This window comes from Phaenicophaeus curvirostris, chromosome 1, assembly GCF_032191515.1.
Source record: "Phaenicophaeus curvirostris isolate KB17595 chromosome 1, BPBGC_Pcur_1.0, whole genome shotgun sequence".
In the NCBI taxonomy this organism is placed as follows: Eukaryota; Metazoa; Chordata; class Aves; order Cuculiformes; family Cuculidae; genus Phaenicophaeus; species Phaenicophaeus curvirostris.
Window position 1 is genome coordinate 82,423,920 of NC_091392.1, and position 18,599 is coordinate 82,442,518.

Consider the following 18,599-nt stretch of genomic DNA (forward strand, 5'->3'; position numbering starts at 1 on the left):
CTTCATTGTAAAACCATCTGATCAAAGATCTATCACACATCCGCATTTCTATTTCACCTTAGCATCACGTGCATCAATTCTCTGTAAAAACACTGATAACGCTCCTACAACACCATGTTACCTCAAGGCAAAATCAAAGAGCTGGGAGTGATCACAATAAGAAGAGCCACAAGGTTTCCACTTCCCAAATATCAATGCATAATTGACAGTACATGCATTTTGGTATTTCTTCAAGAATATAGACATATAATGAGAATTTCCACCAAGAGGCCATATTTTTGTTTATTTAGGAAACAAGTAAGTTGAATTCTGCTGGAATCTCTCCATACAATGGATACTCCAGGAGTTGACAGTGCACAAATTTCTTGGAAGCGCCACATTTAGAACAAATCAACACGGCCTTAAAAGCCAGTTTCAAGACAATTCTCTCACAGACACAAGGTACTGGCTGTGAAACAGAACATGAGACACTAGGCGTTGCATGACATCAGGTATCACATCTGTGTTTATTTGCCTTTCTTCAAGAACTCTAAACTCACCATTGGGCAAAGGAGTGCATACAAGATGTAAAAGAAAAAGATTAAAAGAGACTTATTTATCACTGTATTCTGTGGTATGAAAGCCCACAGCCTCTGTTGGTTTTAGGTTTTAAAAAGGATATGTTTTCACTCTGGCTATGGTGTTACAGTTCAGAGAACAACCTGCCGTCTACAGGAAATCTCTTGAGAAAATTAAAAGTGATCACAGCTATTTGTCAGGCAGTTTTACTGAACAAACACTGCCAGCTGCACTAATAGCATATTACCAGACACTTGTCAGTTTGTGAATCCCTATAAAGACAAGAGGAAACCAGACTGCAGAGTGACAGGTATGGGGAGAGGTGGCTGGAGTTTCTTCCACCTGACAGCAGATACCTGCCTGCTGTAAACCTGTTTGTGTATGTCAGTACAGCTGTGATGACCTACAACAGAGGTTCTGCCCTATGTATAGACAAACATAGCTTGCCATAGTCTGACTCAATGCGTTAGTAACTTTCATACAGAATATTAAAACCCAAGGTTTGTGTCCTGATGTCCTTCACATGATGCTCTGTCTGTTCACGTCCACATTGTATGCTGATGAACTGGAACAGCCTCGGCCAAAATCAATAAAAATGCCTTCAGAATCAGAATCTATTGACTCCAAAATCTCATCCACAATGTTCTCGGGGCTCGAAGAAGGAACTGGAATCAAGGAAGGGTCCCTCTCCAGCTCAAAAGACCTATGTGGGTCATCCATCGAGTGGAACAGTCCTTTCTGTTGTTCAACTGTGCTTAGTTTGCTAGAGCACTGCACTGAGCCAGTGTTGGGCCTCTCCTGGTCTCCAGACAGGGAGCTTTTTGTGGTCGTCATGGAGCTCTTGGAACCGTTGTCCATGATGGTGGTGAGATTGGAGTATCCCTGGAGCTCCAGGCAGGAGGTCATTTCTGAAACAGAGTGCCTTCGGATGCCGGTTCCATTGGCAGCCATGCCCTCGGTTTCATACTCGGCCACTGGTGTCAGCAATGGATTGTTGTAGCTTTTTGATCGCACCACGGGGTTCTTGGCGAGGATGTCACCGGATTTTGAACGCCTGAAGAACCGCTTCTCTGTAAATAGAGAAAGATCCAGAGTAATATCTACAAAGACTCCTGTTTTTGTGATACTAATGGTTATGGCTGTTCAAAAGAAAAGTCAAAGCATGAATATCCATAAACTTTTCTTGAATGACAGAAAATTTTCTAGAAGAATACTTTATACTGGTTTTATAGACCCATAGGCTTCAAATTTCCTAGATCTTTTCAGCATATTGAAGATCTCAAATCTATTTCTATTAATAATAGGTGAGATTCTCTTATATTCATATATCTTCAGCAGCTGGAGTAAAACAATGTTCTGGTAGACCTGGGAGACAATTGCAAATACTTCCTTTAGACAAGAACTTAAAGTAGAATTCTGTTCTTCTTCAGGCTATAAAGGTCATCGCTAATTTCTGGTAGTTGAAATCTAACTTTTCTAGCCACTTTGGTAAAATCAGATTTCTTTAAATTTGGGGCACAAGGATTAAGACAGGAAGTCTCACTAATAGTTCTGGAAAAACTTAGATTTAAATATTCATTTGGAGACCACCATCAGGAAAGAGCACCAGAAGCATTTGGAAATGTTAACCAAAGAGCAGTGCCCACAGCAAACTTTTGGGGGAACAAATCAACCCTCGATCTGGCAGTGATTTTTATGAGCACTGCCTCTGACCAAGTGGGTTCTTTCCAAGCAATGAGCAGCAGGTGGCAGCAAGTCAGCATGGAAATCCATCAGAAGTGGTTTAGGGCTGGTGTGCTCTCCCGCAGCTAGACCAAAATGATCATCATGAGACCTCTAGCAGACTTCCTTTCTCAAAGGTGCTAAAACCCAAATGTGGTGTGACTAATAGGTCTCAGCTTTCTCCCTGCTACTCCTACTTCTCCATACCCATGGAAAGGGCATGACTGGAAAAGGGAAATTAGTTACATTCTAGAAGTCAACCACAGCCACTACGTATAAACTGTCCGCTTTTAATCAAGATGCTGGTATATGTTCCATTCTAAATCATACAATTTCCTTTACAAATGCCAGGCTCTTCTAAAATTATTCTTATGTATAACTATGTGTCTATCTGGACACAAATTCCAATCACATGCTGTACTAATAAAAAAGCCAGTTCTGTACGTAAGATTGTACTTTGCAGTTGTTTCTCCCTCAGCAGTGAAATCAACTGAGCCAAGTTCACTTTTGGACTTTTTCCTTATTAGGAGTTTGACCTAGCAAACAGAAATGTTTCCCTGGGACTGTCTTGGCACAGGAACTCTTGGCTTTTTGGTCACACCAAGGCTTGGCAAGAGCAACAAGGGGGAAGTGTCTGGCCTACCAAAACTTGCCCATCTTCTGCAGTCATGTAATAGAACACTTATTTTCTAACAACCCACTTCACTGGAGTTTTAATCTCTCTGGGTGCATTTTTTCTGTCCTTACATACAAAAGTTTCTATTCAGAAAATGTCAACCTGGGGCTCCATTTAAATGTTTATGGCCTTTTAATGACAAAGAAGTAATCCCAAACCATTTTCCACAAATAACCGGCCTCCTCTTATTCACATAAAACTGATAAAGTTTCTTAAAAGCCTACCACAATACAACCATTTTTCCATTCAGCTTCAGGGGAAATCGAGCTGCCCTATTGACCATTTCTGACAAAGAAACACATTATATTTACTGCATAGGAAACAGACAACTGAACTTATCTTCTCCTGATTTCTGTGTTCAAGCAGGCCATGACAGTACTCACATTAAAATATTTGGGTACTAACATGCTTCCTTTTTGATTTCACAGAATCTCAGAATCACTAGGTTGGAAAAGACCCACAGGATCATCGAGTCCACCCATTCCTATCCATCACTAAACCATGGCCATCAGCACCTCATCCACTTGTCTTTTAAATAACTCCAGGGATGGTGAGACAACCACCTCCCTTGGCAGGTTGTTACAGTACCCAATGACCCTTTCCACGAAAATTTTTTTTCTGATGTCCAACCTGAACCTCCCCTGCCGGAGCTTGAGGCCATTCCCTCTTGTCCTGTCACTTGTCACTTGGGAGAAGTGGCCAGCTCCCTCCTATTTACGCTGGTAGTAACCCCCTTGCTTTTTCTACAGAATGGATTATTATGTGGGTTATTCAATAGGCTTTCACCTTGGCCTAATCTTGCTTTCATAGAAGTTACTGAATGCTTTAGAGCTCAAAGAATCATACAAAATAAGCTGAAAGGGATTCAAGAAGGTCATTCATTCAGCCTCTGCCACCAGGCAGGACCATGTTTACCCACCTTGCTCTTATGGATGACTATGCCTGTGACATGTACATAACGCCTCTAGCAGTGAAGAATTTTCCTTCCGTGTAATCTGAATTTCTCTTACCATGTCCATTCTGTTTTTCTTACCTCCAGTAAGATGGAGAACAGTTTTTTACCTTCCACTCTGCAGAAAGCTTTTACATGTTTGAAGGCTTATCACTTAGTCTTCTCTAAGACAAATTCTTACTTTCTTCCCTGCTTTTAACCAGTGTTATATGATCTTTCTGCACTAACGAACAGACACTGCTCAACATTCTAGAAATGGCTTCTTGCTTCTTTCCTTTACTGTCAATAAAGCACCTTGTGTTAAAAGTCTCTCATTAAAAGGTAGAATGGAAATGCTAAACACACTCTAGATTCACAGATTCATTATGACAATCTGTTTTCATTTTCTGTCACTGTCAAGTTGCACTGTGACTTTGCACATTGCAAAGAGTATGGCATTTGGTCTTAGAAAAGGAGCCTGACTACATTGCATTAGTACTGGCAGTCTCCTCTCGTGTGGGCCCTCACTCAAGGTTTTGGTGAAGCCTGCCGTGCTGTGTCAAATAGAGGCTCTGTTATTCTTACCCAGGATACAGGAAGAGTGTGTGAAGGGTCCATCACTAGAATACAGACCATACGTGCCCAAGTAAGGAGAAACAACTTTCTGGATCAGAGATTCCAGTTTCAAATAATCCTCAGTCACACCTTTTGATTCGTGAACACCCTGAAAGAGAGAAAATATCCAAGATGAATGCTGTCCACTAAAACCACAAGCTTTCCTTGCTCATTGGGTAAATCATAGAATCATAGAATAACCAGGTTGGAAGAGACCCACCGGATCATCGAGTCCAACCATTCCTATCAAACACTAAATCATGCCCCTCAGCACCTCATCCACCCATGCCCTAAACACCTCCAGGGAAGGTGACTTAAACACCTCCTTGGGCAGCCTCTGCCAGTGCCCAATGACCCTTTCTGTGAAAAATTTTTTCCTAATGTCCCGCCTAAACCTCCCCTGGTGGAGCTTGAGGCCATTTCCTCTTGTCCTGTCACTCATCACTTGGAAGATGAGGCCAGCTCCCTCCTCTCTACAACCTCCTTTCAAGTAGTTGTAGAGAGCAATAATGTCTCCCCTCAGCCTCCCCTTCTCCAGGCTAAACAGCCCCAACTCTCTCAGCCGTTCTTCATAAGGCCTGTTCTCCAGCCCCTTCACCAGCTTTGTTGCTCTTCTCTGGACTCGCTCCAGAGCCTCAACATCCTTCTTGCAGTGAGGGGCCCAGAACTGAACACAGGATTCAAGGAGCGGTCTCACCAGTGCCGAGTACAGAGGGAGAATAACCTCCCTGGACCTGCTGGTCACGCCGTTTCTGATACAAGCCAAGATGCCATTGTCCTTCTTGGCCACCTGGGCACACTGCTGGCTCATGTTCAGTCGGCTGTCAACCAACACTCCCAGGTCCCTCTCCTCCAGGCAGCTTTCTAGACAGACTTCTCCTAGTCTGTAGCACTGCATAGGGTTGTTGTGCCCCAAGTGCAGGACCCGGCATTTGGCCTTGTTAAACCTCATGCCATTGGACTCAGCCCAGCGGTCCAGCCTGTTCAGATCCCTTTGCAGAGCCTCCCTACCCTCCAGCAGATCGACACTTCCACCCAGCTTAGTGTCATCGGCAAACTTGCTAAGGGTGCACTCAGTGCCTTCATCCAGGTCATGACAAAGACATTGAACAGGGCTGGACCCAGCACTGAGCCCTGGGTGAGCAGAAAAGCAGCAAGCATTTTCACTATGTTATACAGCAAAGGTGCACTGTTATACAATACTGGTTTGTTTCCACAGCGGATTTCCTTCACTGCAAAGCCAAGAGATGTGAGCTGAACCAGAGGAACTCCCCATGCTGGCACTGCATAAATGCTCAGAAAGAGGCAGTAGCTACTTCCAGAACATTCAAAAGCAGAAAGGTTCATCCTGCTTAGTGAAAAAGCAATCAGGAAGGATGGAGAATGTGGTCTGTGAAGATGAATTAAAAACATCCCTGGGCTTTTTGTTATCACAATATTACACCGACTTTCTGAACGAACTACCACTGAGTGCTGCACCAGCGGCTGGTACCACAGGGTGTCACTGCCATCTAAGCAACACCAACAGGGTTAAAAAAAAGCTGAAACTGAGACTCAGAAATATTTTTTTCAAGACATTTTCAACAAGAACTATTTACAGTGAAGAGGTAAATTCCTCTTCACTCACCTCCTTCCCTGGCACTTGCCATCATCCAGGCAAAAGTTATAGTATAACTACCATGGTAAGATTCACCCATAGGTGAAATCTTTTGCCCTTAGCTCTTAACTTTGCACTTTCACCCACAAGTGGGCTTATAAAGCTGCAGAGATGACAGGAAAACCCTGTGGATCTGTAGTCTCCCCTCTGCTTACAGCTGCAGTGTGGGTACTCCTGCAACTCTCTGAGCAAAACCCTGTATACTCATGCGTAGGATTCCTCTTGCAACCCAAAGAAAATTCCCATTTTAGTGTGTTGCTGTTTGGCCATATGTTTGCCACATCTTGTTGCAGAATTAAGATCCTAAATGTCACACTCAGCAAGAACTTTGCCTGAATTTAGCAGAATTCCAGATTTCCTAGTATGTCCCTGAATTGTTGTAAAAAGAAGCTGGGCTGAAAGCCTCCAGAGAGCAATATGCAAATCAAATGAGTAAAATTGCAACACTTCCCTCAGCATGTGAAAGGATTCTGATGTTCAGGAAGTATTCACTGCTCAGAATGATTCACCAACCAGTGTCTATGGGTGACTATCAGCCTGCAATGTGTTTGTGAATGTCTTTTTGCTGCTGCATTGCCTGAAAGCTGTCTGCTGTTACTTGATAGAAGTTCATGAATGGAAAATATATAATGGCCAACAGAATGGATAGAATTTGGACTACAGTTCAGCAGTCTTTAAATAATAAATAACAATCTGCGGGGATATGCTATGTACTGTAAAACTTCTCGAGAGCCACAAATAGAAATATGAACACAAGAACATAAGCAGTGGACCTGAAAGCTTGCAAACAGAATATAGCAGAAAGAACCCATACATATTCAACCAACTAAACTAGACAAAAATAGCATAGGAATAATTGAGAAGACTTAGTGAAGGGGCACATATTATTTCAAAGTCATTGTTGGCCCATTGCAGAGAAAACATTTCAAATAACAGGAGAAAGGGTCTCAATTTTTATCGTGTTGGGATCTGCTTCAGATTTCACCCTCTTGGGATAAAGGATTTACCCTTGTGATTTAACCAAGATCTTTTCAGCTTTCAGAAGGGCAACACGCTTGCTAACTTACTGCATATTCATGGTTGCATCAAACTCATAACTCACTGGCAAATGCCATCAGCTCTAGTCTCCCACTCCAATTATCTCTGGAACTGGTCTTCTAAACGTGGTACAAAATACTCATGGCAAAAGCCAGTGATATTTTGCACTGCTCATGCCAAGACTTTGTGCTAAGGCTTTATTTACTTTTCTGCCATTTAAGTATTTTTTATACTTGTGAAAGAGGGTAGCTGAATACCAACTGTGGAGAATGAAACCTAGTAATTCACTAGTACTGTGCTGCCCACAAAATAACTTAACAACTAGCCAAACTGTGACACTCTGCGAGTGATAGGAGTATTCTTCTTCAGTGGCATCTTTTCTTAACACTATCTAATTTCCTGTTGGCCTTACATGGCAGAAAAGCTCTTTTTGTTTCCCTCCTGGTTGTGAATTATCTGTTCTGCTATACACTCCTTCCCTGATGAACACTTCAAAAGCCTGAGTTGTATTCTGCATTGACTGCCGCTCTGGCAGGGATACAAGAAGTCTTCCAGCAGCTCCCTCAGATCGGGGTAGGCTCTTGGATTGAGCAGAGAGGATGGAGACTGAACCCCAAAGCTCCAGCTGCTGCAAAACCCCTCCAGCATGTAGCTGTGCTGGGGCACGGATTTGTCTTGTCCCCATCATTGCCGTCACACAGCTAATGTCCCTGTAAAGCCCATTGCCTCACTGCTCTCAGGAAACAGCCTCTTCTTTGTAAAATCCCAACTCCGTAAACACTTGCATGAGGTCCTTCGGACTTGCCCTCAACCTTCATTTCTGCTCTCCCAACAGTGGTGCTAATCTCCACTCCCCTTTTTACTCCATCATCTTTTAGTTCCTACCGTAGAAGTGAAGAGGCCACAAAATACCACCTTTACAGTGTAAACCCAAGCAGTATTAACACAGCTTGCCATTATTCCTATTCCTCGGTTCTGCAATCATTCACAGGATGCTTTTCAAAACATACTGAAAAGTCATAAAACATCTGGCCTCTGCTAGACCCGTGGTGACTTCTGTTCTCCTCTGCACTTTGGGACCAATGTGCTGTACCCACCTGCAACATCTTTCCTATGTTAGTCATTGTTCCAGGCCTTCCTGCAGGCACCCAGTGCTGCAGTACCTTTAAACCATTTTCTTGATGTGGAGTTTCTGTGAGAGGAGGAGTGTACCAGGCTGCAGACTGTGTCCTGATCTTGTAATAGTGTGCTTTTCATGCTTTTTCTGCTGTGTTATTCAGTGACAAACATCCTCTAGGCCTCTATTTAACCAAGTACATCCCAATATTCAGCTTTCCAAACCCCAACTTTCCATATGATCTGAACACCATCATCACTTATTTACAGATTATTTCAGCCCAAGTGGCCCAGAGGAGCACCTGCAGGCTCAGAGCAAAAGCTGGGACCACCTCTGCCTGGCTGCAGCCTCCACCGAGGGGCAGGGCGCCACCCTACTGCAGTCACTGCATGTCACTCATGAAACCAAATGTCCCCTTATCCAGAGCCAGCTGGTCCTTGCTGCAGCTGTGTCAACATGACAAGGCAGGGAAGTGTACTGACCCAAGGGTCCAGGATGTAGGTTGTCAAAGGTTGGGTCACAGGGTATAAGGCAGCCCCAGTTCCTTTCCATGACCTTTAAGATCATGGCCCAGGAAGGAGGTAGCTGCAGGGTCATACGTCAGCCCACAACAGGTTAGCTGATATGCACCAAAGGCAGTAACCGGGGCAAGGGTGCCCCACAACTCCATTCTTTGAAAGTGAACTGCATTCTGCAATTCTTCTGATTTCACTTCCTTAGAGAATCCCAGGCATAGCTGGTGCTGCCCTTGGTGCAGCTGAAGGGCAGCCAGGGTCGGGTCTGGTTATGGCTCTGGCCATAAGCACTCCCACAAGGGCCATATACCCTAAAGACTGCGGATTATTGAGGTACCTACTTTATGAAGTTACTGCCCTGTCTGCTGAACCGCAGCACCAGGCACGTGCATAATCCCCTGTCACTGCACAAACCATTCCTTGTGTTTGGGAACAACCCTGGTGAGTCAAAACCATAAGTGATTCCAGAGAGAAAAGATACACTAAACTGCTCAGGCTTCCATCCCTGTTAATTTAGTAAATTAACCACAAACTACTACTGAGCTTTTGAAGAACACAGTGACTTTATCTGAAAGCACAGGGGAAAGAGTAAGTTTGTCTTTTGGCACTGCTAATAAACAGATACGTTCAGAAAGATAGCAGGGGGTTTAGTAACTCTCCACAAGGCCACAGCCTACTTTTTCAATATATAGGACTTCTTTAGCCTCAAAGTGCTCCTGAAATGGATCCCACTCTAGGCAGGCATTAAAGGACTTGATTCGTTTTTAATACCCTGCTCTTCTTTTCATAGGCAGTGGAGAGTGACAGTGGCATGCAAGCAGCTAGATTTGACTAGAGACCCAGCTGCTTGAGATCCAACTCTGTCTATGATGCAAGACGGCTTGCAGCTTTTGCCTCTGCGCAACTAGGTGGTTGTTGGCTCCCCGAGGCTCCAGCTCCACCACTTCATTCATCACGATAACTGAAATCCTTTATTTTTTGGTTAAAAAACCTCCAACTTGAAAATATAGCCAGATAGTACCAGTGCTTTCAAACAATTGCTCTGAAATGACCATAAGCCTGTTTGCATCAAGCCCAGCCCATTGGGAAGATGTTCAGACTCTGAGTTACAGAGAGCCTAGAAATTAATCATCTGCCTTCTGCCACTCTTCACCAGGTGTTGGCTACTTCACTTCCTCAGGCGCTTGTACAGAAAACAGACATGAAGCAATCCCCAGAGATGGTCATGGCTATGAAAAACTATTTAGGCTGCTGATGGTCCAGTATGTCTTCTTAGGCAGTCCGGCTAAATTAGGGCACAGAGGCATCCTGTGTTCCTGTGAGCAGATGTAGGACGTCTTATGGAAAAGACATGGCTTCTGAAGCCCTGGCATGTGGCAGAAAGGAAAAAGTGTTTGTGTATCATTTGCTGTTTATGTCTCTTGATTCTCACCACAAAAACTGGATGCGAAGCTGCATATCTCCTTTTTACTTGTATTAGGGAGCGAAGAGGTGGCAAAGCCTCAGTTTTTCAGCAGCAAATACTGGTGGCAAATCCCTACTGTTAATAGCCTGCGTAGGGAGACCAGCAATAAAATATAGACCTAGAAGCAGAGACTGCTCCTGGGCCACGGAGCAGGCTGCATCATTTTCTGCCCCATCGCTCTGTGAATTACAGCTCGCTTGCAAGTGCTTGCTAGCACAACATTAAGTAAAACAAAGATGAAATTTTATTCTCAAGTACTCAGGATGGGCAGAGCGGCCACCAGCAGGATGGTATATTCGCTATTTCATCCAACTGCATGGAAATCTTGGGAATTGGTGGGTTAAATTGACTGAAAAATTACTTATCCTAAAAATCACAAAATCACAGAATGATTTGAGTTGGAAGGGACCATAAAGACCACCCAGTTCCAACCCCCCCACCATAGGCAAGGACACCTTCCACCAGACCAGGCTGCTCAAAGTCCCATCCAACCTGGTCTTGAACACCTCCAAGGATGGGGCATCCACAACTTCTCTAGCCAACCTTTTCCAATGCCACACCACCCTCATTGTGAAAAATTTCTTCCTAATATCTCATTTAAATCCCCCATCTTTCAGCTTAAAATGGTTACACCCATCCTATCACTGCACTCCACAGTAAAGAGCTCCTTCCCAGCTTTCCTGTAGGAAAGCATTGTTGATGCTTGGCTCGTGTTATTTCACTTTGGTATCTTGACTGGATCTCCACGTGGCCATCACTCTCTCATGCCTGACTCCTTTTGTTTTAACCTTTTGCTTCATCCCCTTGACATCTGCTGTTTCCTAATACCACACAACCACCCTGAGCTCCTCTTCCAGGCCCTGGGCAAGCCCCCTGCCATCTACTGAGCTCCTCTTCTGTACGAGACTCCCTGTATTTATATTTACCGCAGGTTGTTTCAGTTCTGGCTGGAAAACTGAAATCACTTGAGGTAACTTCTCACTCATCTGTGTCTAAAAATAATCATAAGGCACTATTAAAAACCAAACTACTTTTAACTGCCCAGCAGTAACTTAGCGTTTTTCTGAGTACTTACACAAGGTCATAGGTCCTCTATGGTTTCCCCTTCTGACTAACAGCATTCACCACCAGTGACACCTAGAAATGGTGGTATCACTCAGCTGCTTTTCACTTCCCCCTGTAGCACAGAATATTATACAACCATTTACCTAGAAAATTATACATTAAAAGATATGCCCAGTGTCTAAGCATACCCTGACAATCGGACATAATGTGGGAACTACTTCATGCCCGCCTGCAACTGTAGATGTGCTGGAGTATACACTGGTCATCGATTAAATGAGGTAGCCATTCAACCTTAGCTTTAATGCTTCAGCTGATCAGCATGTTTACATGAGTAAGTACTGGTGCAGAAGACTGCCTTCTATTTCAACTCACAAACTGCTGGATAACTTTTGAATTAAAAAGAAAATGTAATAGAATAAAATAGAACATAAATAAAACCTGTCTTCCCCCAGGTCAGGGTGGGCAAAGCAAGCAGGTCTTCTGGACCCAAGCCCAGCACCCTGCCAGGAGTGGACACAGCACCGAGGAAGGCATAACAGATCTTGGTGCTTGATGCAGGAACAGCTCTGCCACAGAGGACACCAAGCAGGAACAGCTGTGAGATAGATCCTGGAGCAAAAGCTAGACTTCTGGATTATTTAAGGAAGTCATTCCAGCAATCATTACTCTCAGTGACTTGATGGCCTAGAAGAGACAAGTCTTCTCCCCATGGGACAGAAAGATACCACGTATGGCTCAGTTCATGGGCAAGTAACACCTCCTGAACCTCAAATCTACTGGTACATCCTCAACCTGGGTCAGCCGGGGCATCCTTAATAGCTAGCCTCCACCCTGTTCAACCAACAAAAAACTGTGACCTACCACCTGCTGAAGCAGTCCTGAACTAGTTCTATGTGAAAAGAAACACACTGCCAGAAGTGTTTACAGGGTCAGGCTCAAACACAAGATGAAGTCCTGGCCTCATAGTGTCCTGCGTTAGCCACACAGGTAAACAGCAATGAAATGTAACTATTTTCTGCTTAAAAGCAGCACATTCCTTGGAGGAAAGAAAAATGCATTAAGAACACATTTATTTCTTTAACTGGCAACAGGTCAGATCAATATGACTGAAAGAAACACGCGTGCAGCAACGATACTCTGACAAATACTGGATAATAAGAGTTGCCCAGCTACTCCCAGGGAAAGGTGAAATTAAAAGTCACAAGACATACTACAAGGCAGACACAGAATAATATCTATAGTGAAAACAGGCATTACTCAGCTGACACTGCTAGTGGAGAATTCATAAGGGTGTGCAGACTGCAGTGCATGCCCTGGTGACCGCATAAATGGCAAGATCTGCTTCTTATTTTATTCAAAGAGATAGTAGCACCTTGCTTGCATGAGATTTGGAAAACAGTGCCCTTACAGGCCATGACTACTTTTTATCCCACTTTGGCACATATAACACCTTTCATTGCATGATACCTAGTCTTCTAAAATTTGAGCAACACAGGGCAACCCACTCTCCAGGCCGGCATGAAATCATTGTGAGGATTAATTAAGGACAAATGGGCCACCCGTCCTTGCCATGTGCACAACCTGTGGCAAAATATGTGCTCCCAATTATGCTATAAGTCACATTCTGGATTGAGGTCTGCACCCTTCCATTCTCCTTTGAACAGACATATGCACATACTTAATATCATCCAATAGCAAATCATCTAATTTTTACTCATCTTGCAATGCTCACACACACACTGATGGCAGCAAAGCTACGTTATGGTTTACTTGGCTTAGAAGAGGCTTCAAGAGCGGTCCCTGAGAATGTAGAATTTTTCTTTTTTCCTACAGCACTGTGGCACTTTCATTGATGAAGTCCATCCAGACACATACTTTGGAGGAGAACACAGTGGCAGCAGTTGCTGCCCAACCAGCTGAAGCTGTCCTCCTGTGCACTGCTGTTCAGAGTTGCTGCGGAGCATCATCACGGGAGTCTCCTGATCACATTTACTCCATCTTCAGCTGATATGTACAACACTACTGAAAATCTCCAGGACCTCGCTCTTATACTCCCTGCAGGAACTCCCTGGCCTCCATCACAAAATCAGGAAGCCCAAGTAGGTGGAGATATTGGGCTTCCTCACTCCCAGCTGCCCACTTTGTTCCCTGGGAGTCAGCCTTGCAGAGCAAATCCTCAAGTATATAAATGGAATTACATTTGTAGAACAGCATCTGGCCTCCATTCACACATCAATAAATGCAAACTCATGAGTAAGCTCAGGGAAGTATCAGATGTGATAAAGGATTCTTAGCCTTTGCAATCTGGACACTAAGGGTAACACACTGCACAGAATCAGCTTAGCAGTGTCAGACCAGAATTTAACTAAATTAAACATTTTCCTGCTAACAGTGACAACAGGAGAAGTGCATAGGCCAAAAAAAAAAAAAAATGGAAATAGAGAATGCTCAGTGGGGGCTTTATTGTAGAATACGTTGGTGCTTCTGGCAAATAGCAATGTAAAAACTTGCTGCATGGGACTTTGAGTGGCCCTTAAGCATAAGCAATCTGTGCTAGGAATAATTTATCCAACAAATGAAGGTGGTCAATAACTGATAGAACAGCTAATTTCCAGAAATAAAGAACCAACCTAACTACTAAGTCCTTGAACAGGGGAGGGGATGGGTTTCTTTGGTCCTTTCGCGAAGTAATTTTTTTTGTGCAGTTGCAGCTTTCCTATTTAGAATGTGAGTGAGTGCAACGCTGAACCTTTCTGCTGTCCAACAGAGAAGGACCGAATTGTTGGCAACAATTATTCGGCTTAATACTCAATGTTAGTTGCAATTAAGTGGAATTGTGCTGACTGACATCAGCTGGTGCTCCAGCTCAAGCCAGCAAGGGTGGAAACAGGATGAAAACAAATAAGACACAGAGAGAGTGACAAATTTTTCCACTTATATTGATGAAATCCTGATATTCACAGAATCACAGAACGCCTAAGATTGGAAGGGACCTCTGCTGTCATCTGGTCCAAACCCACTGCTCAAGCAGAGCCAGAGAGTCAGTTGTCCATGGCTCTGTCAAGATGGCTTTTGAATGTCCTCAAGGAGGGAGACTCCACCACCCCTCTGGACAATCTGTGCCAGTGCTCAGTCACCCTCACAGTAAGACAAGTGTTTTCTAATGTTCAGATACAGCCTTTTGTGTTTCAGTTTGTGCCAATTGCTTCTGGTCTACTGAGAAGAGATTGGTTTTGTCTTCTTTACATTCCCCCTTCAGGTATTTATCACAACTGATAAGATCTCCCATGAGCCTCCAGGCTGAGCAGTTCCAGCTCTCTCAGCCTTTCCTCATAATAAAGATGCTCCTGTCTCTGTATCATTTTCATGGTCCTTTGTTGGACTCTCTCCAGTAAGTCCATGTCTCTCCTGTACTGAGGAGCCCAGAACTGGACACAGTACCCAGCTGCGGCCTTATGAGTGCTGAGCAGAGGGGAAATATGACCTATCTCAACTTGCTGACAATACATTGTCTAATGTAGCCCAGGATACCATTAGCCTTCTCTGGAGCAAAGGCACATTTCTGGCCCATGTTCTTCTTCTGGCTTCAATGGGGCTCTGCATTTCTGAAGGACTCTCCGTTCAAGAGCTCCGAGTCCCATAAAAACATTAAGTAAATTCTGAGACCTTATTGAGATGGGCTACAAGATCAGTTGATACATTCTGAAGAGACATCTGGGAAAAAAGAAGTGCCCTGCCTCAAACTAACTGGATGAAGAAAGGGGTCAAGGACTGGGAGTTTAATCCTCCTGTTTCTAGCCCACTTGTCTGTGTTTGAAAGGATAGAAAATATCAAGTAATTCCTCCTGGGTTTCCCTGATGATTCATGCCACTTTCATCCCAAGCAGACAACTCAGGCATTTTTTAGCCTTTAGGAAGACTCAAAAAAGGATCAAAGCTGCTTCAAGCAGGGACTAAATTTTGCTTTGTCCAAGCATGTGTTGACTAAGCTGAACATGATTGACTTAAACTGTGTGTGCCCTCTTCCCTGTGGAGGGTCTTCTGCAGCAGCTCAAAGGAAGAATGCAAAAATATGCCTGGGCTGGGGGAAAACAGTGGCCATACCTTTGCAGACTAGAACAAGCTGGAAGAAAGCAGTTTCCCCTCTTGGAAGGCTAATCTCAGCCTGGTGGAAGAGGGCTAAGAATTCATAATGGACTCTTTTTCAGTAAGTCTCTAAGACTATGCTATGTGTGTTTGCAAATGGCTATATCTCATGGTGAAAGGGATATGTGAAAAACAGGACTTGTACATCAAATTCGCAATTGATTTCAGTCAGAATAACCCTTGATAGCTTAGCAATTTTATACTGGTTTACAACTGTGGGAGGCCATGCCCTATGCATTACATATCCGTTCATAGGCGCTGGTATCCATTTTTGCACATGTCGGACAGATGCAGCTGCACAGTTCATGGTTGCCCTCGGCAGTGTTGTCTCAGATTATTTTTTCCTCTCTTCATTTTATCCTAAGCCACTGGCGTATGGGTAAAGCCTAGAATATTTGAAGGGTTAAATCATAACTTGTCTCATCTCTGTCTCTTGCTTTTCTCATAGCCATATTGACAGAAGTCAGCATTTCAGTTCCCTGTGACTGCCTCAGAAATAAAGATCTTATCACATTAGCTTTCATCGCCAGCAAGTGCCAAGTTATGTCAATGTCAGAGTGAGAAGCTACTCTGTTTCTCTCTTCCTATCATTGGTGGCACTGAGACACAGACAAAAGATAAAGAAATCAAAACACCCAGACATGGTTTGTGTTCAGCTGGTGAGAGTTTTTCAAATGGCTCAGCTGCAGAAAGACAGCAATAGGATTTTTCTTTCCAGAAAGGATCAGACTCTAAGAACAGGCTAGTCTTCCACTGATCCACAGAAATCCAATGTATTATTTTTCTTTAAACTGTTACTAAACATTTTACACGAAACTGCTAAAGTCAAAGCAGAAGACGAAGACTGAAGACAAATAAAATATATGAAATTATTAGAAGTAAGAGAAGTTACTCTGAGGCTTTAAATACAGTGCTTAGGATCCCACAGAATCTGAACTGCCAGTCTGCTAATAAAGATCAACCAAAAATAATGATATGCATTTCTGCCTTTCATAGTTTCAGGGCCACAGGTTGTCTGATTCCCAGCTAAGTGTCTCCCCTGGGCACAGACGAGAGCTGCAATCATCTCAGTCAAATAAACTAATGTGACTTTGAAACAACCCAACAAATGAATCTATGCAGAGGTAACTGTCTCTGAAGAGCTGGTTATGGAATAAATTTGAGCTGGAGTTAGTTTATCTGCATTTACAAATGCTTTGGTACTCCCACATTACACTCACAGACAAACACATACGTGCAGAGAAGTCCATGTACAGCCCCTTCAAGATATCACCCTGTGAGTTACTAAATAATTAGACATGATGTTTAACATCCAAGAGAATAAAGCATCTTATTTCTTTTTAGGGTCCCTCCTGAAGTTCTTGCTGATCTATACACATTAAGCTCATCTAATCTTGCTGGAAAACTAATGACTTAACAGTAAGCATTCAAGTCTTTTACCTAGTCTTGGCTCTGAGTGTTTTCTCATTTATTACAAGAAAATTCATACTGCATTTATTTTTAGGTGGGTACTCAAATAGAAAAAAGGATGGCAAAGCCCTCCTTCAGTGCATCCAGGCTCTTTTGAAGAGACATCCAAGAAACACTTTTGAAGAGCTGCAAACATTAACTTGACTGCTGTTACCTACTTGTGAGGATTTCTGATACTGCCTTCCACAGCCATGCTCCCCTTTTAAATCATTAATGAACATTCATCCCTCAGCACCCTTCATGCTGCTTCATTCTTTGCAGCTGACTGAATCTACTCCATGAATTTTCTTTTCTGAAACACTCTTGAACAGACAAAGCAGATGTGTCAGCTCTGCCTTCCGGGTTTTAATTTTTTTTCTTTTGCTATTTCTGGTAGTGACACAGTTTTTACTCATCCCTATGAGCCAGAAAGCAGCAGATCACCTCTAGATCAACTCTGTACCGTGGATTAAGAAGGTGCATGGTTCAGACACCACCATGGGCAGCTGTCTTCTCGGGCAACCAGGCACTCAGGACAGCTGCTTGCCCTCAGCCTGATGCTTGAATGGGAAGGGAGCAGCACACTGGGACAACTGGGGACTGAGTAGTACACTCCTGACTGTGTGCTTTCTGGTTATTCACTTGCACAAGGAGGTCAAGCTTCCATCAAATCCAGAACACGGAAGTTTTGGAGTCCACATGCACAACAGCCAGAGCCTATGGGGGCCCTCATAGCAAAAGCTTTGTTGAAAGCAACACATTCCCACAGAACAAACCATTTTTTAAAAAGAAGTTTTTTCCAATTCAAAATACTTGGAAAGTAACTGACTGGATTTAGACCAAAACCTCCTCTCAGCAACCCAATATGTAGAGGATAACAGGAAGCAAAGAAATACAAGCATACAAAATCTGAGTTTACAGCCAGAGAGCACTGAGCAGTGCACTTCCCAAATGCAAACAGTACACAGATTAGGGATGTGATCACAGGAGTGGCTCTAAAGGGCTGAGCTTCCACTCTCCATCATTTCTATCACTCATCAGGGACATACACACTGGCAATGCCACACCCCAGCAAAATTCAGCAGCATTTAGCAATTCTTGCAGTAACTGTGGTAGATCCACACATAATGGAAACCTGAGTAGCTGAAACCAACAGACACTCTGACCTACCTCTGGCAGACATGACCCCAATACTGGGAAAAAGTATCTTTTTTTTTTTCCCCCTCAAAGCTGGCTTATACTTTGATTTAATTCACATAATATCACATAGCTGCCTGTTTTAAACATTAACAACTTTGCTACACATATAACTGTATGCTAGAACATTACAGACCAAAGTACTACCTAGTTCCCCCTCCGTTATACAGGGGCTCTAGCAGTGCTGCATTAGCTTCATACTGCCTAAATATCTGTCCTCATACGATTCAGACATTTTGAGAAACATGGAAATACCTCACTGCTTCTTCCAAGATTTTGCTCTCTTCCACTAAACAAGGAAACCACAAAACAGGCTCATCAGTGAAGCATGAGGAATGATGGATGTATTTTTTTTCTTGGAGCTCAACAGGCAACCTACAACCAGAGGACAAGAAGGACCACATTGTCCTTAGTCTCTAGTGGACATCTGGACCATTAAGTCAAAAAA

At 43.4% G+C, this 18,599-nt stretch overlaps 1 protein-coding gene across 5 annotated transcripts in view; it reads right to left on the bottom strand.

Annotated features, from left to right (window-relative positions):
- Nucleotides 1–239: 239 nt before the first annotated feature.
- PRR5 (proline rich 5) overlaps nucleotides 240–18,599 on the bottom strand; it is a 90,388-nt gene continuing 72,028 nt past the window's right edge. For all 5 annotated transcript variants that reach the window (XM_069864688.1, XM_069864661.1, XM_069864678.1 and 2 more), the window contains 2 exons: nucleotides 4,473–4,611; nucleotides 240–1,628 (listed from right to left, as the gene is read on the bottom strand). In XM_069864688.1, the coding sequence (XP_069720789.1) occupies nucleotides 1,078–1,628; nucleotides 4,473–4,611 (690 nt within the window). In that variant the 3' untranslated portion in view covers nucleotides 240–1,077. The remainder of the gene's footprint in view (nucleotides 1,629–4,472; nucleotides 4,612–18,599) is intronic.